This window comes from Dromiciops gliroides, chromosome 2 (genome assembly GCF_019393635.1).
Source record: "Dromiciops gliroides isolate mDroGli1 chromosome 2, mDroGli1.pri, whole genome shotgun sequence".
Classification (NCBI taxonomy): Eukaryota; Metazoa; Chordata; class Mammalia; order Microbiotheria; family Microbiotheriidae; genus Dromiciops; species Dromiciops gliroides.
The window spans coordinates 402,167,703-402,192,497 of record NC_057862.1 but is presented as its reverse complement, the minus strand read 5'-3'; the positions used below and the strand labels follow the sequence as shown (position 1 = coordinate 402,192,497).

The following is a 24,795-nucleotide window of genomic DNA, read 5'->3' as shown; positions in this document are numbered from 1 at the left end:
CCTTTTCCCCACCAAGGTATGTTTTCAACTAGATGTGGGAAAAATAGGCAGAAATTAACTTATGATCATACTAGATTCAAATACTGAAAATATTAAAGGATTTTCCTTTTCTCAAAAGCAGTTAGAATGGGTCAATGTGTAAATTTGAAGATTGAGAGTTTCAGATTACTATAAACTACTATAATAAGCCTAGGAAGAGGTATTGGACTTGTTATCGAGTACCTCATCATAATTCATTGAGTCTTTCTTTAGGTATATAGGAGTGTCTTAATAAAGAGGAGGAGAAGGAGAAATTCTGGTAGCAGTGATAGTAGAAGTCACCAGAATTCCCCTACAGAAGTGAACAAAGACAGAAGTAAGTAGAACCTTAATGAATTGTTCTAAAATAAGAAATTTCTTCTCTTGACCAGAGAATTGGGAATGTTTGGTAGAAAGGAGAATTTTACATTAACTTCTTTAGCTACATGAAAAATACAAAGATGATGTCTCATAGGAATTTTTCTCTTCAGAAGTTTTATGGCAAGTAGTAGTGGGGAATGCATACTGGTAATTTAATCCACCTAGGGCCTGGGTTTCTGAAAGTACTGATACCCATCTTGTTCGGGGGTAAGGTGAATGAGGACAGCACTTTTTATTTTATTTTCTTTTGGGGGGGGGGGTGGTGGTGGTGGTGAGGCAGTTGGAGTTAAGTGACTTCCCCAGGGTCACACAGCTAGTAAGTATAAAGTGTCTGACGTCAGATCTGAACTCAGGTCCTTCTGACTCCAGGGCTCTCTATCCACTGTGCCACCTAGCTGCCCCAAGCACTTTCTAACTGATCATTTAAAATTCAGCTAAGTAAATATTAGACTTGATATATTATTTGCCACAAATGGCTCATCAGTATGCTACCTAGAGATCAAAAGTGCTTTAGTCATAACCAATGAAAAAAATATTTTGAATGATTAACTGTGTACATGGCACTGTAACTGATTTGCTATAATGTAGTGCTAAGTTTTTATAGGTATGATATACTATGAATAACATACTCCTACAAGCCAGGGGTCAGAGGATATAAACAAAAGTCAGACTTATCCTTTAATGCAAATGTTCTTTTCTGACAGAGTATAAAATAGCAGTCTCTTGTGATTACCAGATTAGTTTAGCAAGATGTTATGTAATACCTTTTATGATTATATCTCTCCTAGCAAGCAGAGATTCCAGCCCAGTCATGAGGTCTAGTAGTACTTTGCCAGTTCCACAGCCCAACAGTGCCCCTCCAACTCCTACTCGTCTCACTGGTGCCAATAGTGACATTGAAGAAGAAGAAAGGGGAGATCTTATTCAGTTTTACAACAACATCTATGTAGAACAGATTCAAACATTTGCCCGGAAATACTCTCAGGCCAATACAGTAAGTTTAACTATTGGAGTACTTAACTAATTTTCAGAGACAAGTTATATTTTGTGAATTTTCTTATTTGGAAAATTATGAGATTTATTAAAAGGTAATGCAGGCAAGTTTGACAGAAGCAGTACAATAGTTCCAGTTATAGTAAAGTGATCTAGAAATGTTAAAGTGGTATACATCCCAACCCATATTCTTAAGTAGTACAGAATGTTTCTTATTTATCAGTCAGGCTTAAACATTAAGCACTTACTATGTGCCATGCACTGTGCTATGCACTGGGAATACAAAAAAAAGACAAACGAGCATCTCTGCCCTTGGGGAGTTCAAAGCCTGATGGGGGAGACAACATGCAAGCGAGATCTGTACAGTATAAATTGGAGGCAATCAACAGATGACTATGAAAGGCTTCCTATAGAAGGTGAGATTTTCTCTGGGACTCGAAGGAAACGACAGAAACCAAGAGTCAGGGATGAGGAGGGAGAGCATTCCAAGCCTGGGAGACTGCCAAGGAAAATGCCTGAAGTCAGAAGGTGGAGTGTGTTGTGCAAGGAAAAGTAAGGAGTCCGGTGTCACTGGATCACCGAGTACTTTGGCAGGAAGGATGGTGAATGGAGAGAGGAAGAAAAGCTGCCAAAGTATAAGAAGATTGGAAAGATGAGGGACAGAGCAGATTATGAAGGGTAATGAATGCCAGAGGATTTGATGTTTGGTCCTGGAGGTGACAGGAAATCACCAGAGGGTGTTGAGTAGGGTGGTGACTTGGTAAGACCTGCACTTTAGGAAGATCATTTTGACAGCTGAGTGGAGAATGGCCTGGAGTAGGGAGAGATTTATGTCAGGGAGAGCAACCAGTAGGCTATTGCAGTGACCCAGGAATTAGGTGATAAGGGCAGTGTCAGAGGAAAACAAGGGGCATATAGGAGAAAAATCGTGAGGCTAGACTTGACAGGAGTTGGCAACATTTGATGAGGCCTGGGGAGTGAGTGAGGAGTTGAGAATGACATCTAGTTTTCTAGATCAGGAAGATGGTAATATCATCAACAGTAATAGCAAAGTAAGGAAAAAAGCAGTGTTTGGGATGGATGGAAATAATAAATTAAGGTTATGGGACATCCAGTTTAAGATGCCCAAAAGACAGTTGGAGATGTGAGACTTAAGGTCAGCAGAGAGAGATGGGCTGAATAAGTAGATTTGAGAATAATCAGCAAAGAGGTGATCACTGAATCCATGGGAGCTAATTGTTATGGTGGAAAATGGGTACGGGTTTGGGGAGGACATAATGAAATCACCAAGAGAAATAGCATAGAAGGTAAAGAGAAGAGGGCCTAAAACAGACTCTTAGGAGAGACTAACACTCGTGGTTAGTAGGTGTGACTGGGGTGAAGGATCCAGTAAAAGAGATTAAGGAATGGTCAGACAGGTAGGAGGAGAACCAGGGAGAAAGCAGTCATGCAAACCTATAGAGAAGAAAATATCAGGGAGAGGAGAGTAATCAATAATGTTGAAGACTGTAGAGATTGAGAAGGACAAGGATCAAGAAAAAGCCAGTAAATTTGGAAATTAAGACGTTAGTAATTTTGGAGAGAGTAAATTTCTGTTGTATGATAAATTTGGAAGGCAGACTGAGGATTAAGAAGAGAGTAAGAGGAAAGGAAGCGGAGCACTTCTCAAGGAGTTAAACCACAAGTGGGAGGGATATAGGATGATAGTTAGCCAAGATGGATCAATCAAGTGAGGGATTTTTGGGGAAGGCATGTTGGTGGTAGGGAAGTAGCCTGTAGGCAGGGAGAGATGGAAGATAAGTGACAGTAGATATAATAGAGGGGTAACTTGCTAGAGAAGACAGGATGGCATGGAATCACTTGTACGCATAGAGAGGGTTTGCTTTGGCCAGAAAAAATGTCACTTCGTTATGTAAGAAAGGAATGCTAATGTAGTCATATGACTTTCCCCACAGAAGGATGTGTTTGTTGCCTTTATGCCATTTTAAAAAAATGAAATAGAATTAGCTTAGCTGTTACTACTTGTTTGCTCATCTCAGAACAGGTACTGACAATTTTATGATTTTTTTTTTTATTAAACAGACTGATGTTCCTCCACTTTCTCCCTACCCATTTGTAAGAACAGGCTCCCCTCGCCGAATACAGTTGTCCCAGAATCACCCTGTCTACATTTCCCCCCATAAGAACGAAATGATGCTTTCTCCTCGGGAGAAGATTTTCTACTATTTCAGCAGTAGCCCTTCAAAGGTGTGTAATTTAAAATTCTAAATGTGGGTTCTAATCTGTTCCCCCAGTTTTGGGGGAAACTGACTAAAATCACTGATAAAAGGAGTTTGGGTTCTTAAGGGTTTATTGAAAGATAGAAAGAGAAAGATTGAGAACAGAATTCCTACAGCCTGGCAATCCTATCTTTCCTCAATTTTCCTGTGAAGTCCTTTCCTCAACTTTTCTGTGTAGTCCTCTCCTCAATTCCTCTGTGTAGTTCTCTGCCATCACCACCAAGTCAGGAACCAAAAAAGAGAGAGAACTCCTCCCTCAGCATCTGCTTCCTATTTCGTGTGTCCCTCCCAGAAATGGGAGGCTTCTTGAGTTGATTGTCTGGTTGCCTTGATAGTACCCATGAGCAAACGTCACTTCCTGACACCAAGGAAAAGCCACATGGCCTTGCCCTCAGAGGCATTCTCATGGTGGAGTTTTCCTATAGTAAGTCTCCAGCAGGTGGCGTCATTCCAATCATTACAAAGGTAAAGCGAATCTTAGAATCTATCTGCCCAATGCTACAAAGGGATAGGTCTAGGAAAAGTGCCTCATCCTGAACACTTAGAACCAATCACAAATAAGAAAGGAGGAAGCAGAGTAGCAGGTGCCTAACAACGAAAGACATCCTTAGATAATCATGGCTTTAGTGAAATGATTCCAAATTTGATCAAAGCAAAGAATTATCACAGAATCTGAGATAGAAGGGCCTTGGTGGCTATCTAGACCAACTCATACCTGAGAAAGAATTCCTTCTACATTATACCTGAGAAGTATATTGGCAGTCCATTTGGCATTTGGTTACCTCAGTTTTTCTTTAATTTACATAAAGACAAATCTGCATGTGCAGTTTCCTTCCACTATGCCTCATTCTATCTTTCGAAGGCAAAGCCTTCCTCCCCACTGACAATCCATTAAATATTTGAAGACAGTTAGGATGTGTTCCAGGCTAAAAACCCTCAGCCCCTTCAGTCGATCTAGAGTTGCCGTGATCTGGAGGCCTTTCACCAAACTGGTCAACTTCCTTTTTAAAAAGTTGTGAACTTTTTAAAAAGTTTTGAGAACTATATTTTCAGTATAATTGCCTTCCTTTGTAATCCTGTGGGTTCTATGCATTTAAAAACTTTCTGAGGTGTCTGTTTTACCAGATTTTCAAAAAGGTATGTATGACTCCCGCTCTTGATGCTTTCCATCTTATATAAATGTCCTCAAAATGTATTACTCATAACTAAACAGGGCCTTCTAGGTGTGGCCTGAGTAGGGCAGAGCACAATGGGACCATCACTTCCCTAGTACTGAACTCTGCCTTGCTTATCCCTATAGCCTAAGACAGTTTGCTTCCTTGGCTGCCATGTCACAGAGCTGATTCTTTTAAGTCCACTAAGACACTCGGATCTTTTCCAGGTGAACCATATAGCTAAGTTATACCTTTACTATCTTTTATTTGTGAAGATAATTTTTTGAAACCAAGTGTAAGACCTTACATTGATTCCTTGGATTTTACAATGTTCCCTTTGACTTAGTGTTTAGTCTAGCCAGACTTTCCAGCATGCTACCTATAACTTTATCTAGGTCATTGATAAAACTGTTAACCAATACAGGACCAAGTCAGATCCCTGGGACACTTTACAATTTGAAATTGAACTTCTTTGGGAAATTATTAACTGCTCCACTATCTGGAAAATTGAAATCCCCATCACTCTTGTGCTGGGCTTGTGATCAGTTTTCCAAACTCCTCAGTTACTACATCTTTCTGCCTGGGCAATATGAAATATGTGGTTTCCTGTGAGAAAACCACTTGTATCTAGACTTCCTCATGAATTTTTTCTTAACATTTCACCTCCCCTTCCCCATTCTGTTCTTTTTGATTAAGGCATATCCTGACAGGATCATATTTTAGTCATGTCTCAACATATCTCAGTGATATCTACAAGGCCCAATCTGCCTCTTTACATTAGGATCGTTCATCTTATCTGTATTTTGTGCACTTTTTATAGGCAGCTAAAACTAGTGCTTTGTTTTCAACTGATACATTTCCTTGGATTTTTGTCTCATGAACTTCTGGGTTATGTCTACTGCTATTCTTCCTGCATTGAAGCGACTCCCTATCCTATATATGTGTGGGATATACATTGGCAGTTGTTTGCCTCACCCTTCCCTTTCAGTTAAATACTCTTTTAATTAGATTTTCAATACATGAGACAAATACATTCTTAGCAGCCTTTATTAGGTGTACTCATTCCAGGTCCAGGCCCCTGTCATTCCTGTTTCACCAATCTACATCTTGTTCTCAAGCCATAGTCACTATTATGCACTTTCCAAATCTGCCTCTGCATAAAAACTCTTGCATTTTGTGGGTAGTAATGCTGACAATACCACCTATGTCCCCAAGATCTTCAGTTTCATGCTCAAGTATTTCGCATGTTTAACGACACTTTCTAGACTATCTGGTACTACCATGTGAGCACCCTGTACCATCAGAGGTGGAGTGGGTATTCATTTGATTTTATAAGCTCTAGAAACCTGTCACATCTTGCTAATGTGCCTTGGGGAAAGAGCACACACTTACCTAGTATTATCAGGTTGACAGCTGCTTCTGCATTCTCAGCAAGAACTCACCACACCAACTGCTGCTAGTCGTTGTCTTCTGACCCTTACCCAGTCCTCCTTGTGACAGCAGGTGGCTCCATAGTATAATTCCGTGAAGTACGAATAGCTACTTCTTCAAAGCATCCAGTGCCTTTTGGGGAAGGGCTTCCTTTTTCCTGGGTCTAGGTAGTCAGTGATTCTCCTTCCCTATGTGACAGTCTTTCACCTATTGGTCAAGATTTTTTTTCAGATTCTTTAACTGCACACTGGAGCCCACTGTCCATTTTATTCAGGATCACTTCATTCTCCTTGATTACCCAGAGAGGAGTTCCCTGACCACTTCACTCCACCACCTTCATTTCTAGGAGGGAGACCAGCCTGCACTTTTGAATATAGATACAAATCATTTGACTGGGACAGAAATAAAAATACTATTGCTGAAATTTTCAGTCTGTTCTCCTTACTGATGGAAATGAGATCCTTAATCTTTATTGTTTTTGCTAGTAAATCCCGGTTTTTGTTTTGTTTTATTTTAAAGTGAGGCAATTGGGGTTAAGTGACTTGCCCAGGGTCACACAGCTAGTAAGTGTTAAATGTCTGAGGCCGGATTTGAACTCAGGTACTCCTGACTCCAGGGCCGGTGCTCTATCCACTGCGCCACCTAGCTGCCCCCATAAATCCCGTTTTAAACTACTATTGCAAATTATGGAGTTCTCATTCTACTTTACACCTTGACAACCCCACCCAACTTCTTTGCCCTTGAACTAGAGTCCTTTTCCAACTTCTTAAATTCTTCCAAGTCTCCTTTAGTGACTAGCCTTCACCATTCCATTCTTTCAAATCACCTTTATAATTCTTTCTTCATGGAAACGAACTCAGGTAGATTAAAAGCCAAAATAATCTTAATTAGTAGGTTTTGATGATGTCTCCTCCTATTCCATTATGCTTGTTTATCATTTGTAAAAGGCTACATTTGTGAAGTTTCTCCTCACTGATGTTTTTAAGTGGATCTTTGATTAAAAATCTTAGTTTCTGGGGATAATCTGAATTTACAGAGCTATGATATTATTAACACATATCTTATCATCTTTGTTAATGTAGAGGCTGAAAGAGATCAATAGTATGATAAGAACTGGGGAAACGCCAACCAAGAAAAGAGGCATTCTTTTAGAAGATGGAAGCGAATCACCAGCTAAAAGGATTTGCCCCGAAAATCATACTGCCTTACTAAGACGCCTACAAGATGTAGCTAATGACAGAGGGACCCATTAAGGTTAGTCCCTTGTATTGAAGCTGTCTTCTCAAAAGCTACTACAGCAGCAGCATTTAAGATATGCCAAAGTATGGGGCTCTCACCCTTAACCTAGTCTAGCCAAACCATCAAGTCTTGTTTAAAGAAGTGAGAGAGATTCTTTTCCCAGCAGACTATAGATCTCTCACACTTTGCTTATAAATATAAGTATGTGCTCAGTCCAGCTGCCATACCCAAGAAGCTTTCTAATGTATTTCCTTAAGTCTACACAGCCACAGTCCCCAGAGAAAGGCTGCTCTTAGCTTCCATATTTTGATTCTTTTTAAGAGATTTCCAGGGAGGCCTTTATAAACGTAAACTTGTTCCTATCTACAGAATATTCTTAGAGGAGTACATTTTAATAAGTAGCTATGGCATTGGAGAAGCTACATTTCAAACTCATTCCTTCTTATTCTGCCTCACCCCAAACATGTACATAATTGAGGCTAAACTGTTGCATGAATAGAGGATTTATGCAACCCCAACAGAAAATTGACAAGAAAAATACCATTGATAAATTTTCATGGATTATTTAGTATGTCTTCTATTCCCTTAACTCTGAATGTGGTAGGCTTTTAAAAATTCTTGGGCACTTTGCAGTGTGGAGGACAGTGATTATTTTATGTATCTGTGCAATGTGTGAAAGTGAACTTGTATAAGATGTGGCACTTTAGGGCTGTAAAAAGCATGATTTTATAACCCAGATGAGTTATTTTTTGCTGTATACTCGCAATGGCACTTTCTACAATGTGAACGTTAAGTACAGGACTTTCTCCAGGATAAACATTAAACATTCTTTTTAATCTGACCTTTTGTATTTATTTTTTAAAAAACAAGCAGTGTTTTAAAACTGTTAAGTTTGACAGTTGTGGGCGTTTGAATTCCTTTCACTTTTTTAGGTAGGGGAGTTCTAATTTTGCTTGATCTCAGAAATTAGTTTAAAATGTCCAAAATCAAGTTGATCTATGAGGTTAATCTGAAAAATTATGATCTCTTGCCTTTGGAAGTAGCTATCCCAAAAAACTTGCGGCTATTAATTTGAAATTTCTAAATAGCTTTGGATATGCTACCTGACACCTTCAGGTGAAAAAAACTGGATTGAGTTCAGAATTTAGATTTTCACTAGTTCAAACTTTTAGCGCTTACACAAATTAAGGAATATTAAATGCTAACAGCAGTTGAATGATATACCTTTATTAATCATTCCTGTTCAGTTTCCAAGTTGAATAATCTATTAGGAAGATATAATTCAGTTGTAAATTGAATTAGTATAAAACAAGTTACTGAGTAACTTCATACTGGTCTGAAATATGGAACTTTTAACACTGTTCAAATGGAACAGTGTCTGTAAAAAATATTTATAAACTTGTCAAGATGCTTACCTATTGCTACTGTAATTTTGTATGAAAATATTACAAGTGTATTTTTCAATAAAAGCATTTATAAATTGATCTTTGGATTCTTAGTTCTGTTGGGGAAAAAAGGCAGACAAACCTTGGGTTTCATTGATCCCACATAATACAAACAAATGACATGAGAAAAAAGTAATTTTTTTCCAATTTATTTTGTCACTACTGAACACACATTAGTCACACTAGCAGAGCAGGCACCTCAGTGTCATTAAAATACCTTTCACTCCATCAGGAACCTTTTATTTAAAGGTCCCCAAAAGATATAACCGTCAAAAAATACAACTGTAGTTTGCATTGGGGGAAACAACACACCAAAAAACTACAAATCATAGTATTCTGGTTTCCTTTCATCAGACTAATGTGTGTTTCAGTGACAATATCAGTTTGTAAATCAGTAAGACAGTAGGCTAAGAAGACTAGCACAGTCTCAGTTTATCTTTCACTTAAAAGTGCTGAGTTACTAAACCAGCTCTATATACAATTCCACATTCTAGCATATTTACAATTGAAACCATTGATTTCAAAACCATTAAATAGTGTTAAACTCTTGTCTGCTATATTAGTTGAAATGAATGCAGCTTACCTTGCCTTCAGCATCAGATTTCCTGCTAATATTTCAGCCAATTAGATTTTTAAAAAGGCTATTTCTGGGAAGAAAAATAAGTTTAAAAGCCCCTCCAAAAATCCCCAATAATTTGGAGTACTCAACTAGATAACCACCCTAAATAAACTTCTAACAGAAGTATTGCGTTAAAGAGAAGTCTTCCAACATTCTGTTAGAACCTAGATGTATGTGTAAAACCAAAAAAATCAGTCTTTGTTTGAGCAGTTTACTCTTTACAGTCATGGCCATTGGTCAGCTTAACTAGTCCAGAGTCCAGCAGAAAAAATTTCTTCCTGCTCTTCTCCCTTCACCAGCAGAAAAGTGCTCGGTACACCAACGTTCAGAAATTCATTTAAGTTGTTACTGTTTTCTCCTCTTTACTGAAAGGTTGCACTGAGCCAGGCTTTACCCACGACAGGCCAGCAACTTGGAGGTTTTTATTATGTTGTTCTTCTGGCTTCTTCTAGGCACAATAAAAAACATGGCATTAAAAATTACAGAAGAGGCTAAAGGAAACAGAAGCCTATAGTTTTTCATTTTTTCTAAGATATGTAGTATGATCTCATTTTTTTAAAAAGTTAGCAAGAATTTGACTTATAAGAAAAAAGTAAAATTAAATCCTGAGCTGTTCTCAGGTTACAAAGAACTTAGAAAAAAAATATTTTTAGGAATTAAATCTTGTACGTACTTTCTGAGTCAGCATTTTCTCTCTAGCATCGTCATGTACAGAGGGATTCCATGGAGAAAAACTTAGGGAAAGAAGATGCAAGAACTTTAAAAACATGCATGGATCCTGAATTCCATAGCTTACATGTCAGTTCTTACAAGCCTTACATGTCAGTTCTTCATTTGCTAGAATATTCACATTCTCAAATATTATAAAACTAAGTGTTGAACTTATTTACAGTGTCCTTTATACATCTAAAGCTACTACTAGCTAAGGAATATAAAGAGGTGTAATGATTTGTATAGCATAATATAACACCAATATAATTGTCTGTCATTAACTAGCTCCATAACTGGTCAATGTCAGCTTCCCTAGGCATGTTTTCTCATCTGTAAAATGAATGAGACAGACTAAATGATGTCTCAAGTATCACCTGGCTCTTTATATGAAATGTTTTTTTTTTTCCATACTTAAATAATAATTTATTTTTTACAGCAATTCATTTCATGATTCACCAAGAGCTTCCTCAAAACAGACATCTTTACCAATTAAAAAATTATAGGATTTTTATATGAAATTATGTCAAAACTATCCCCTAATGCTGCAATGACATGGAGCTGACCCTGGATTCTAGAAGGCTATACTGGTGGCAGGTCCTAACAAGCTGGAAAGGCTACAAATATAGGCCTGATGTCTGAGGTTAAAAATACTAGAAAAATTTATGAAAATATCCACTATGGCATAGAAAACAAACATAAATGAAATCACATATTTTAAAGGTAAGCCCTGAAACTACTGAAAAAATGAACTAAGTCTTCAAAGAGTTGAACTATGTATCTTACATTATCTTTTCACATAATCCCAAATGTCCTGAATGCATAACAAGATCAGTAACTGAATGCATATAAATGTGCAAGGTACCAGAGATAATTAATTTTGACACTAGTATTTACTCTACACAAATGCTTTTAAAGTACTGGGAGAAGGAAACAGAAGGGGAAAAAGGAAGAGAATAAGCATTTATATGGTGCCTAACAGGTAACTTTGTGGCTCATAACTTTACAAACATTATCTCTTTTGATCCTCACAACAACCCCTGGAGGTAGGTACTCTTAATATCACCATTTTACAAATGAGGAACCTGAGGCAAACAGGGGTTAAATGTCTTGCCCAGGGTCATACAGGTCTTACATGTCTGAGGCTGGATTTGAATTCAAGTTTTCCTTACTCACCTAGCTGCCTAAAGTAAATAGTTATACTAGGACCACATGAGAATAATATGACAATATAATATAAAATGTTTATCTGCATAATATACTAACCTAATTGCATAGGGATCTTCTATTTTAGGCTGATCGAACAAATGAGTGGTGCATAGTTGGACACTGTCAACCACTTTACTTTTAAAAAGCTGAACATCCTTTTCATACCTACATTTAGGGAAAAAAACACTTTCAACTCAGTAAATATTGCTTAACACTGAAATTCATCACACAGCATTGAAAAGGTTACATACAATACTGCAGCCTCAGGGTTAAAAGGGGTAGTTGTATCAATCTTGTAGAAAACTCGTCGTGCATACATCAGTACTTGCCAAATGTGATTATGGTTCCTCCTGAAAGAAGAATGGGAAGTTATTAATAACAAGGCTCCCTAACACAGTATTCTATCATTAAGAAAGAAAATACTAACCTCCATTTTGCAAATGCTCTCTTCACATCCAATTCACCTGAGATGGGATCAACTAGTGGGTGGAAGATGGGGATATCAAACACCAAACGCTAGATTTAAAGAGCAAAAAGCCAATTTTTAGAAATAGCACAAATTAAAACATTAATATTTATCACACCAGGAAGATTAAAAAAAAACAGAATAAATGAGAACAAGAATATAATTACATTGTTAAACTTAATGGAAGAGCTAATGTGGATATGGGACACCATATTATTACTTTTTTTTGGTTTTTTGGGTTTTTTTGCAGGGCAATGAGGGTTAAGTGACTTGCCCAGGGTCACACAGCTAGTGTCAAATGTCTGAGGCCAAATTTGAACTCAGGTCCTCTTGAATCCAGGACCAGTGCTTTATCCACTGTGCCACCTAGCTGCCCCCCATATTATTACTTTTAATGTTTTCCTTTTAAGCGAAAGACTGAGTAGTTTAAGGAAAACCACTACCCATTTCAGTAGCATGCACAATCTTTCCATCACACAGTAAATGTCCTACTAAAGTATCTCAGAATTAGAAGAATATGCTGAGCTGAGCTCAGAGAACCTCAGAACTGGAAGTGATCTCAAAGGCCATCTAGTTCAACTTGTACCTGAACAATAATCTTCTACAATATATGCAATTAGTCAGACTTTAAAGAAGGAATAAAGTGATGGCTCTTCCTACTATTTTTGGACAAATCTAATTGTAAGAACATTTTCCCATGCCTAAATTTGCATCTCTGTAACTACCCATTTATTACTCCTGCAACTACCTATTCCTTACCCATTCATGATCCCCTGAAACCAGCAGAATAATATCTGATTTCTTTTCAAATATTTGAAAGCATGATATAAAAAAGTAGCAAATGTCACTTTGCGATAAAATTTAAGATTAGCTTTTTTAGAAAACTGAAACATTAAGTACTAAGTCAGGAAGTGAATAATTAGTCCTCGGTAAATCTACAAACAAAGCAACAACACAGATTGGTAGAGACCTGTGCTTTGTACTACTTACTGGACAATCACCATCAGGGTAGTTATCAGGGATATAAACTGTAAACTTAAATACTCCATCTTGATAAAGTCCATGCCTTATGAACATTACTCCAAACCACACTGAAAAAGAAAAAATTGCCTTAAGTTTGTATGAAAAAAGCGACTACTGGAAATAAGAAAGAATCTATATCTTACTTAATGCAGAGCGGTAAGATGGCTGCACATAGACACCAGGCAACTTCTGCTTCACAACCAAGGTGCTGGAATACAAGCATCAGATGGAAACATTAATTTATATGAATATAAACTGCATTTACAAATGACAACTTCACAGTCATTTATCAGCTAGGAGAACACATCAGGAGAACACAGGGTAACCAGTGCCAATAGGATGGTGGTGACCGAGGCCAAACTACACAGGAGAGAAGGAAGCAACCTCCTAGGTTAAGCATGTGAACATAACCAGCAGAACACACATAAATTTCAGTGCCCAACTGATTGACTTCTTATTCCATGATTTTTTTTTTTTGTGAGGCAATCGGGGTTAAGTGACTTGCCCAGGGTCATACAACTAATAAGTGTTAAGTGTCTGAGGCTGGATTTGAACTCAGGTACTCCTGACTCCAGTTCTATGCACTGCACCACCTAGCTTCCCCCTGATCGACTTCTTAAATGAGAGAAAGCAACCAAATAAATGAACATCACTGGGAACAATATGAGCTGGAAAATGATTTCAGATTAAGAAATGAGTTCCTGAATGGAAATATGCAAAGAATAGTTTAACTGATGAATGGTCCTGCTTCTCTCCAAAATGTTACATATTCAGTCCTTAAGTGACTCTGAACAACCTAACCTAACAACCTAAGTTAGTACCTTAATAAATTCTGGACCTACTAATTCCAATTAAATTTGGTATAATGTAAAATGACTCTTGCTTTGTTTCAACATAAAGGCTACATATTTACATAAAACATCCCCAAACAAGTAATTTATGTTTATTTTAGTTATTTTTTTTTTTTGCAGGGCAATGAGGGTTAAGTGACTTGCTCAGGGTCACACAGCCAGTAAGTGTCAAGTGTCTGAGGTCATATTTGAACTCAGGTCCTCCTGAATCCAAGGCCGGTGCTCTATCCACTTTGCCACCTAGCTGCCCCTATGTTTATTTTTAAAGAGTAAAGAATTATGTTTTGGTATTTCCTTCTTTAGCTGGCATTTTAAAGCTTTTCACAGCTCTGAAAATTAGTGAGGAGCAAGACCAGCATTGGAATAAAAGTGGGCTTTTAAATGTGCAAAGTGCTTGATGAGGAGAGATATTATATATACAGGGCATAGGTTGTAAAGGGCTCCCCAAAATGAGATGCCAAGTCTCAGACAACTGAAATCCATGGGCCTTGCTATGAACATAAAGGCACACACATGAATATTTAAAATACTAACCTTTAAAAAACATTTTTTTTAAAGGAAGACATCTGCCTTCAAGAAGCCCTGCCTGTCCATATCTAAGGGAAAGAAAAGTCATGATCCAGTTTTCTGCCCCTTCCCAACCACTCTTTTTTCTGCAACTATGAGCAGGGTTTGTTTCATTCTTTATATTCTATATCTTTAGCACCCAGCACAGTATGTGGCATATAGCAGGGGCTTAAGAAACGATTTTTTGTGATTGAATTAAAGCATTGTGAACATGCAGGACCATGACAGACTGCCCCCCCCCAAGGGTAACAGTATTTGGTGTCTTTTTAAAAATTTAGCAGCTAATTTCCTGGGTTTCAGTAGGAAGTAAGTTGCTTTCCCCTATTTTACTGCTCCTACTACATTGTTTTTCACTTTCAACTTGTTCCTATTTAATAAAGCCTATTTGGCAGTAATATGTTTAATAGCTTGTTTTCTAAGCACGTCAACTGGACAGTTACAACTCATAAGACCACAAGGCCTGCCAGATCAAGCGACTGCTTCTGTTCTGGCACAGACTATAGAAGTAATCACCATAACAGACGCCTGTTCAACTCACTGCCTAGCTCCAAGAAACAAGAATCTGATTATAAAGCCACAGGGACCGATATTATAAGTAACGCCCAACCACAATTACACTTGAATTTCAAGCATCAATCTATTATTTTACTGACAAGTTGTTTCAGTGCCTCTTCTGGAAAAAGAGGTTTGAAGTGATGGGTATAAATGAATGAACTCTCGTGCTCCCCTTAGGATAGCAGATCTACAGCTGGAAGGGAACTCAAGATACTATTTTTAGAAATGGAGAAACTGAGGCCTCAGAGAAAATCACTTGCCTATGGTCATACAAATAGTAAGAAAAAAACTTGGGTCCTCTGACTGCCTGCTCAACATACTTTCCACTGATCCTCTTTTTTCTCCTTCTCTCTATTCCAAAGTAAGCTGCTTCATTAGATTATAAGCTGAAAGAAGGCTATTATGTCCTTCACACAGATGTCCTATGTGAACACTGAATAACTTGAATCCTGTCTTAAAAGCCCAAAACAAAGGCATACTAAAGGCAGAATTTCTGCCCCATTTGCAACTAGAAAATTAACAACTTTTCTTCTAAATCTTATTTTCCAGTTATACACAAACTCAACTAGGAACTATTATATTTAAAAGAGTTTATGCAGGTAACATAACACATCCTCAGCTAAAAAATATATTATTACATCACTGGCAATGTTACAAGCATACATTCAGACTTATCTAGAAAAGATATTTAAGACTTTTGAGAAATTTTCCCCAAACAATCATTATTTACTTTTGTCCCCCTTCAGAATTTAATCCAATAGTTTGTGAAGAACATACAATTCGGCGAGAAGGGAATATTCCAAGTAGAATGGTCCATAAGAGGCATGTGTGCCATTTGTTGACTGTGCTGCAGGGGCAGGAGATGTAGGCTTAGTTATCGGCAGAGCATTTTTAGGAATAGAAGGCAGCTGTTTCTTTGGAGCAGTTCGTGGTGGACTAATTTTCAGGTCCCCAGTCACTGTCTTCTCTTCACCATCAGATCGCTATAAGAGACAAGTTTTGAGAACATTTAGTGCAACTGACTTCTCAGATATGCAAAATGGTTCTATGATCTGAAAGTTATGATTGGGCTTTCATGAAATTTTGAGACTATAATAAAAAATATTTAAAATATCCATGAGCAAGCAAGTTGTTTATAGTAAAAACACAAAGTTGAAACAATTTGAAATTACATTAAAACAACTTCTCTTGGGGCGGCTAGGTGGTACAATGGATAAAGCATCGGCCCTGGATTCAGGAGTTCCTGAGTTCAAATCCAGCCTCAGACACTTGACACTTACTAGCTGTGTGACCTTGGGCAAGTCACTTAAGCCCCATTGCCCCGCAAAAAAAACAAACAAAAAAAGAACTTTTCACCTTCTCCTCCCTTTGTCCCTTAATAACTACTATACATGCAAGACTGACTATGATTGCAATGACTGTCAAAAATGAAGATAGTGATTTAAAATTAAAGGCAACCTCAGTATACATGATTTAGTCATATTTTCCCATTAAGTTTACTTTTAGTAGCTGTAATATGTATGTAAACTATTACTAAACATTTATATTCTACCACCATTCAAAATCCAGAGAATTGTTCCTATACTTAGATGGTACTAAAAGGCAAATAAGAAGCTGAAACACTAGGTAAGTAATTTGGGAATTAGTTATCACCTGATGATGTTGGGCACTCATGTTAGAGACAAAAGAGTGAAGTTAATTTCTCACTTGCCTGAGTCTGAATTTGATCCTGTTCCTAATGGATAGGTTTCCACATTTTGAGTATCACCAGGATAACTGTCACCCTTAGTCAAAGACAAAGGCCTAAATAAGTCATGGAGACTAAACTATCTAGCCCAGAGCTTCCTTGGGCCAGGTACCACCAAAGATTGCACTTTGGACAAAGTTAAAATCCTCCCTCAAGAGCATTATTAAAGTTCATTCGGGTGAAGAAGAGGGAATGAGGCCTCAAATTTTACATGAGCCTTCACTTAGAAATCAAGTATGATAGAATCTACCAGACTAGTCTTTCTTCAGGATTTCCTAAATTTGCACTGAAATCCTATACACACACACACACACACACACACACACACACACCCCAAAAACCCATAAAGCCAAATGCCAAACCTGTTGCTCAAATATGTGCATTGAATGGGCTTTCATTTAGTTGTGGGGTAGCTACCAAATTGTTACATAAAATCCATTTTTTGTAGTAGATATGAGCTAGATAATATTCTTAAAACTGTGACTACCAATTTTTTCTCTGTAAGATACATTTACTAAAGCACCAGCCCTGGATTCAGGAATACCTGAGTTCAAATCCAGCCTCAGACACTTGACACTTACTAGCTGTGTGACCCTGGATAAGTCACTTATCCCCCATTGCCCCGCAAAAAAAAAAAAAAAAGATACATTTACAATCAGTTAGGCACTACTCCAAGATACTGATCCTAATGTTCACATTTCTCCAATACAACTTTTTCATGCAACTCTTAAAAGGGAGCTTTTTGGTTTTTTATTATGGTAGATTCTAGTATAGTTCTCAGATGTATAAAGAAATAGATTTTCATAGTAAATTAGTACATTCACCTTGTGTGCAGAACCTGTAGACATGCTCCAGAAAGGGTTCATAACGTGTATTCCAAGCAAAGAAATTAAATCCTGTCTCCAGACTGTCAAGCCCTCAAGATTCACTTTCCACCTTTAAAAAGGATAAAGAAAAAGCAGTAGAGATGTTAAAGATTTCTGAAATAGTTGTGAACTTTGAAATTGAGAAATGAGTATTTACAAATAAAAAATAGCACTTCCCCCCACTCAAAAATCAGTTTGTAAAACATGGTCTTTGTAATTTATCTGTTAAAAGTCCCCCACCCCCTGCTGGCCCCAGTCTCTGGCTATCCTATTCATTCATTCATTCATTCATTGTTCAAACCAGTTTTCTCTAGGAGATTGTGTAACCATGTGTGTAGTGATATTGTGGCTCTACTTCAGGTTTTGTGCTGACATACAGAAAACATGTACATTTTAATTTATTTGTTTGTCACACAGCGATTAAAGCATTTAGTACAGCCACGTAATTTAGGCACAAGTTGATTCATTCATTACATTATACTTGTTATTTAAACATTTGTTAAGTATGGGCCATCTCATATCTGTTTCCATTCAGAAAGATGTATCATTAGAGAGTAATAATAACTACTTAGATTTATATATCACTTTAAGATTCTGAAAGTGCTTTCTTCACAAGCACTCTGTGAGGATCAATAGTACAAATAGTACAAATTTCTTTACTTTACAGATAAGGAAACTAAAGCTTTAAGAGCACACATCTAATAAATAGCAATGCTCAGATCTGGATCCAGGTCTCCTTTCCGGGTACAGTGATTCTTTCAAAACACCACAAAATCCTTGGCCACTTGGCTTGTATGTTCTTCACAATACCATTTCAATAAAATGAGCGCACATCTCCTGAAGATATGGAAACTTTCAGATAATCACTTAAGGAATGTGAATTAAAAATGTTAGGTGTAAAACTAGTTACAGTTGAGGCAGAATACTACAAATAACATCTGATTTTATTAACAAAAACGGTCAAAGTATTACTCTCTTTCAACCAATGTTCCAAGTAGCAGATAGGAAAACAACAAGCTGTCTCAAGGGATGTTAAGTCAGCAGGTCATTTACTAAAAATACAAAGGAAGAGATGAGTGAAGAGAAGCCAAGCTGAATAATTAGAACAGACTCCTTCACTCTGGTGCTCTTTCCAAACCTGATTAGTAAGGTCTAGGTAGGAATTCACTCAAACTAATTACTGTAAAAAGTGTGTAAAACTCAAACATGGGCAATGTTTTGCTAAATCATAAATACCCAGGTTTTGTAAATAATTATGGCAGCCATATCTGCACTTGGTAATAATTGATATTGTCTCCCCCCTACACTATAAGTTTGCTTAATGCAAAGATCATAAACTTTCTCTATCATCCATAGCACCTTAAATATAGCCAACATTCAAATATTTGTTGGCAGGCTACAAGGACTTCAGTGTTGCTTAGGTTATGCTGCATGAAATAAGTAATTTGGCACCAGCAGTAAAGTTAGGTTTAGCCAGTAAATGGATGTAAATTAAATGATCAAATGCTTCGCTTAACCCCCCCCCCTTCTCTCTCTCTTTCTCTTTTTCTCTCTCTCTCTCTCTCTCTCTCTCTCTCTCTCTCCTGTCATTCCCATCTGTAAAGTGCAAACAACCCTTAGCTGTGTGGTTTTCTGAGAGGTGATTAAGTCCAATAATCAAATCACAGAAGTGTAATAATCCTGGGAGCTAAATCTCAGTTCTCCTAACATAATGGACTATATCCAAAAAGTAATATAACCTCTTTTCACCCTTTAAAAGTGAATACCTAAGACCTAAAAAATATGTACATAGATGGGGACAAAAAGACTCATGTATAATCATCAGTCAGTCAATGAGCATTTACTAATCTCCTGTTTCCCAGACCGTGTGATAAGCACTGTGAGTACAAAGTTGGAGAAAGGGTCCCTGCCCTTGAGAAACTCAAAATCTAATGAGTGCTTTCAAAATTATACACAAAAGACAGCAGGCATTGTAAGGTAACAAGCATGGTAAGGGTACTTATAAATTATGCCATGGAGAACTGGAGATATATACCCTGGAGAAAAACTGGAAGCAATGGGTAAAGTTCCAGAGAGAAAGGTTAATGAAAGATTAATGTAAGGAAAAACTTCCTAACACTTATTGTCCAGTACTGGAACAAAGTGCCTCAAAAGCAGTAGATTTTCAGTCTCTGAAGTCTTTATATATAGAAGTACATAGATATATGGATTTATTTTATATCCATTAACTTTGCTGAGATGTTAATCACTTCGTTTTTTAGTTGACTCTTTAGGATTCTCTAAACAAACCATCATATCATCTGCAAAAAAGTGATAGTTTTATTTCTTGTCTATGCTTATTTCTTCTATTTCTTTTTCTGGTCTTATTGCTATTCTTAGTACAATACCGAATAGTAATGATGATAATAGACATCCTTGCTTCATTCTTGATCTTATTGTCTCTGAAGTTTTAAAGCAGAGTGGATGACCACTTGTTAGGGATCTTTTGTGAAGGATCAGATTCCTGTCCAAGTACAGGTTGAAATAGATAAACCAACTCTTTAAGATTTTGTGAAATAAAGAGCACTTAAGCCTGTTTTCCTGAGATTGATGCTAAGACTAAAGTTGACCCAAAGGCACTGACCAAACAGATCTTCCTGTCTGCTATTGTTTGCCTCCTAGTCATTCACATGTAACCTATTTCAAAGATGTGTTTTCAAAATGCCCTTGAAAAATAAAGTACTTGGTGACACTAGAATCATAGAGAATGGAAAGAATCTTGGAAACCATCAATAATTAACCCCTCATTTTACAGAGGAGAAAACTGAGGCCCAGAAAAAGTAACTTGAGAGCAGGGTCTGGATGGCTTCTATCTTTGTAGTCCCAGTTCCTAGCAGAGTGCCTAGCACACATTAGGTGCTTAATAAATATTTGCTGAATTTGACCTAAATTGCATTAAGGTAGTAAAGCTAATCAGGAGCAGCACTGAGACCAGAACCCAGGTCTACTGTAACCAGTCCAGTGCTCCTTCTATAATACTATATTACAAAGAATGGAAGACAGCTTTTTAAACTTTATCTGTTTTCAATAATAACAAAAAATACTATAATAAAAGCTGCCCAAAAGTTTACAAAGCAGTTTACAAGGTATATCATTTGATCTTCAAAACAACCCTGTGAGGTAGGCACTATTATTATTCTCATTTTACAGGTAAGGAAACTGAGGCTGAGAAGAGGCTGAGTGACTCAAAGTTAGATAACTATTAATGTCTGAGGCAGTATTCAAACTCCAAGTTCAGCACTTTGTCCATTACACCAACTATTTGCCAACAGCAGTTAGTAGCCAAAGCACCTGGAAAACTTACTGCTCTCATCCTTTGAGGAGAGTTGCAATAGTATGGTAATAAGACAGGAGAGCTTAGTTACAACTAAATTCAAAAGATCAAGAAAAAAGGTAGCAATCATTTTCTTGAAACGTTTTAATTGGCCATGAAAATATTTATTTATTAATAAATATTTATTAAAAGGCTGAGACTATCTTGGACGGCCTTATGTGATGACCCTGAATATGCAAAATAAAAACTGTAACCTTTTCTAGAAATACACAGTTCCTTGAACTTGATACATTTCTCAAAGTAACTTTTTAAAAATGACATTTCAAATAGCAATGGGATATGTTCTCTACATTCCAGCCAAACTGGACTACTAGTTAGTTATTCCTTACACTTGAAATGGCATTTCTCACCCCTCTGCATTAGCTGTTCCCCATATCTAGAATATACTGTACTGCCTAGTCCAGGCTTCTCAGAATCATTATCATGAAGATTTTGCTAAGGTGCCACCTCCTCCACAAAGCCTTCTATAATTAAGTCTTCTCTCCCTCTTTAAATGGCCTTGAGTATACACAGTGTCTTTTTATTTTTTAATGGACCTAACCAAGGACTTCATGCAGATCCAAACCTGTCTTTGCAACTCTAGACTTAGAAAGTTGACTGGGGACACTGAGGTTAAGTGACATGGTCAGTTTGTCAGATGCAGGACTTCTAAGCCAGTTCTTTACTAAACCAAGCTTCCTCTTCTTTCTTGGTAGGATGTAAACCCCTTGAGTACTAGGGGCTGTGTCATTTTTTAAATCTTTGTAGTCCTAAATTTTAACAAATATTTACTGGATTAAAAAGAAATTAAAAAAAAAGGCAAAACCAACCCAGCACTATGGATTGACAGAAATGACCTTGTTTACAGCCACTCCAGTTTTTGCCCAGAAGTAAACCTCGGGCATTTTCTCTAAGGGACATTAAAAGCATGGGGTGGAACTGTTTCCCCTTATGCAAAGAATCTAGCTAAACCTGTAAGTGTTGCAAGCTAATGAATGCATTCTTGTCTTCCAACTCTAACTAGATGGTATGAGCCAGTGAACAGGGCATCATAAATTACTGTGGATCTTTTGTAAACTACCTTAATCATGTGGTCTGATGAGGATGGGAAAGGAAGAGCAAAATTCATTCACTAAAACCAAGAGAAAAAAAATTAAGCCAGACCCTGGATAGGGCAAAGGCTGCACAGACAGACGTCAAATCCCAGGGACGATGAAACAGCATAAAGAAATCTCTTGCTGGGAAAACATCCCTAGAGACGTTTCAATCCCAAGGAGAAAGACGGAGACACCCAGGCGAAGGGGATATAACGAAACCAACAAATAAAAAATATCACGGAGGCAGCAAGAGGGACAAGGAGGAGGACAAACACAAGGACCAACTCGGACCGGACTTTCTTCCTGCCGAGCCATCCAACGCTAGCCGGCCTCGGGCTGGCCTCCCACGGCAGGGAGCCGCGGGGCCTTCACCGTCCCCGGGGCCGCAACCAAAGCTGCCGCCCCCCGCCCCGGGGGAAGGTCCCCTCTTCCAGGCGGACCCATATTCGCGGGACTGGCCCCGTCCTAGGTGCTTCCTGGGCCCGGGACTCCGTCGGGCTCGTAGGGACACGGGCTCCCCGGGCCTCTTAGGCTTCGCGCCCTCCCCAGGGCCCGGGCGCACCGGGACCCCCGCGCCGGGGCGAGCCGAGGTTTCCAGAGCAGGTGTCTGGGAAAGAGAGTAGGAGAAGGGAGGGAAGGGCCGACAGGTGCCCCCAGCTCGACGGCGGCCCCGCCCCCGTGTCCCTGCACGGCCGCCGTCCGTACGGAGGGGGCAGTGCCCGGTACGGACTGCGGGGTAAGGGGGAGCAGCAATTACCGGAGGAGGGGGGAAAGACTCCAGCGGCCGTCGCTCCCACTCCGTGTGGGGTTGTGCTTACCGGACGGCCCGGCGGCTGGCCGCAGCCTGGCCCCCAATGCCCTCAGTGCCGTGTCCTCCGCCGCCGAGCGCCGCAGCTGCCCGACACCATCTCCGGCCGCAGCGCTCGGCCCGCCCCCCCGCACCGCCTGTTCTCCTCCCCTCCCTCAGAATTTGACTCCACCCCCCACTCCTGTAAAAAGCCACACACTTCCGCTTAAACTTTGCTTGTTAAGTGGTTCCCGCACCTGCCTGTCAAGATCGATCTTCCGGGAGCGTTGGGATGGCTGGCCCACCCTCCTGCCAATCAAACCCGCCCCCTTTCCCAAGGGCGGCACCTGGACTCAGGATTACGCAACAGCGTTGGAGGGTGGGGGGGGCTGAGAACTGTCACTCACTGAGGCGGGGCAGGGAAAAGACCCTCCCAACAGGCAAAAGTGGCAGGGAGGAGGAAAAAAGTAGGAAATGGGTGGCGGAGCGTGATTGGTCTATGGTACTGTCAATCAGAGAGGAGCCACGCCCGAAGGTTTATGCCGGCGCAAAGTCCGGGCCAGTCAGAAAGGCGGTTCCCATTTTATCACACTGAGCTGGGCCGGGCCTGGGGGCGTGGTCTAGGGGCGTGTCAACGTGTCTTGGGCGTGGGCCTAGCTTTTAGCGGGAGGGACTTCTGGGTCAATGTGGATGCTTTGGGGCTTCACCCTCCACTCTCCTGCCCTGCCCATTGGTGCTGATGCCCTAAAGGGTTCAGGCACTGACCAGTCACTCTAAGCTACTATAATCAAGTACAAATTAATTTATACCTGCCCATGAAAAATTGGAGCTGCATTTCTGCTACATGTCGTTAGCTACCCCTGAACCACCTGCAACGCTGCAGTAAAGCAAAGAATAACTTTCATTTCCATAGTACAGTAGCTCGTTTTCCGCAAATAACATCCAGAATGCCTGGATTTTTTATTTTGGAGGGAGATCACATGGTATGATAAAGGCACTCAATCGAGTCAGAAAAAGAGTTCTACAATCATTTCTCTGCCAGTTACTGGCTGTAAGAGCTTGGGCAACCTCTAGGCCTCAGTTTCCATATCTGTAAAATTAGAAGGCTGGCTTTCCGAGTTCTACAGCTATGATTCTGAAGCAGTTTCCTTTCCTGTTCCTCCCCCAAAAGCCAGCCTCCCGGGCCACTTTCGAGTTTTTTAAGCAAGAATATGCCAGAGCTTACAAAACTGTTTCTTCTGCCTGGGTATGCATAAAAATGCAAAACTATTTGAATATCAGCCTGAACTGAAGTAAAGAAGGCAAGGAAAACAAAGCAATATGCCCCCTGAAATCAAATATATTTTGGGATTATGCTTCTGTTCACATTAATAGACCTGATTTTTTGGGGGGGCTGGGAGGTCAGGGCAATGAGGGTTAAGTGACTTGCCCAAGGTCACACAACTAGTAAGTGTTGTGTCTGAGACCGGATTTGAACTCGGGTCTTCCCAAATCCAGGGCTGGTGCTCTATCCACTGTGCCACCTAGCTGCCTGGTTATACCTGAATTTTGCACAAGGTGTTGAGATGGAAAGAGCACAGGAGTTATTATTACATATGTGACTTTATAGTTCTCCTCATCTGCAAAATGATGTTGAACTAGTTGATCTTCATAGTTGCTTCTAGTTCTACATTCTACCATTTTATGGATAAACGTATATTTAAGATTCTAAAATGATTTACCCAAGAGCATTCCTAAGTAGTGACACATTAGAATTAATAGCGGACCTAGGTTTAGAACCCAGGTCTTTGTAGTCCCCATTCTAAATTTTGTCTACTATATTTCTTCATAAATTATTGATAATGGGGGAATTAAAAATTTGATTACTTAGGTGCCCAAGCCTCTGACAAGAAAATAATGCTAAGGGGACAGCTAGATGGCGAAGTGGATAAAGCACCAGCCCTGGATTTGGGAGGACCTGTGTTCAAATGTGGCCTCAGACACTTGACACTTACTAGCTGTGTTACCC

The 24,795-nt window shown here is 39.1% G+C and overlaps 2 protein-coding genes across 5 annotated transcripts in view; one reads left to right on the top strand and one right to left on the bottom strand.

Annotated features, from left to right (window-relative positions):
* The window catches only part of RBL2 (RB transcriptional corepressor like 2), a 41,932-nt gene extending 32,953 nt beyond the window's left edge, over positions 1–8,979 (top strand). For both annotated transcript variants that reach the window (XM_043982860.1, XM_043982861.1), the window contains 4 exons: positions 253–355; positions 1,188–1,393; positions 3,475–3,639; positions 7,339–8,979. In XM_043982860.1, the coding sequence (XP_043838795.1) occupies positions 253–355; positions 1,188–1,393; positions 3,475–3,639; positions 7,339–7,509 (645 nt within the window). In that variant the 3' untranslated portion in view covers positions 7,510–8,979. The remainder of the gene's footprint in view (positions 1–252; positions 356–1,187; positions 1,394–3,474; positions 3,640–7,338) is intronic.
* Positions 8,980–9,073: 94 nt separating this feature from the next.
* LOC122740541 (AKT interacting protein) lies at positions 9,074–22,975 on the bottom strand. 3 transcript variants are annotated; one of them, XM_043982863.1, is made up of 10 exons: positions 22,819–22,975; positions 17,510–17,621; positions 15,716–15,921; positions 13,109–13,173; positions 12,933–13,033; positions 11,904–11,992; positions 11,728–11,826; positions 11,534–11,641; positions 10,233–10,293; positions 9,074–10,007 (listed from the first exon to the last, which is right to left on the bottom strand). In XM_043982863.1, the coding sequence occupies exons 2-10, from the start codon at positions 17,549–17,551 to the stop codon at positions 9,897–9,899; spliced, it is 882 nt and encodes a 293-aa protein (XP_043838798.1). In that variant the 5' UTR covers positions 17,552–17,621; positions 22,819–22,975; the 3' UTR covers positions 9,074–9,896. The 3 variants fall into 3 exon arrangements, with proteins under 3 accessions (XP_043838798.1, XP_043838800.1, XP_043838799.1); XM_043982865.1 differs by having other exon boundaries at positions 9,074–10,004; XM_043982864.1 differs by having other exon boundaries at positions 22,758–22,913.
* Between the last annotated feature and the right edge of the window lie 1,820 nt (positions 22,976–24,795).

Bases quoted from the DNA above. Each gene is read 5' to 3' on its own strand.
- LOC122740541 (XM_043982863.1), bottom strand. From the start codon at position 17,551: ATGAACCCTTTCTGGAGCATGTCTACAGGTTCTGCACACAAG. The intron at 11,827-11,903 runs GTTAGTATTTTC...TTCTTCTTTCAG, and splicing joins AGAGCATTTGCAAAATGGAG to GAGGAACCATAATCACATTT. The intron at 11,642-11,727 runs GTATGTAACCTT...CCCTAAATGTAG, and splicing joins AACCCTGAGGCTGCAGTATT to GTATGAAAAGGATGTTCAGC.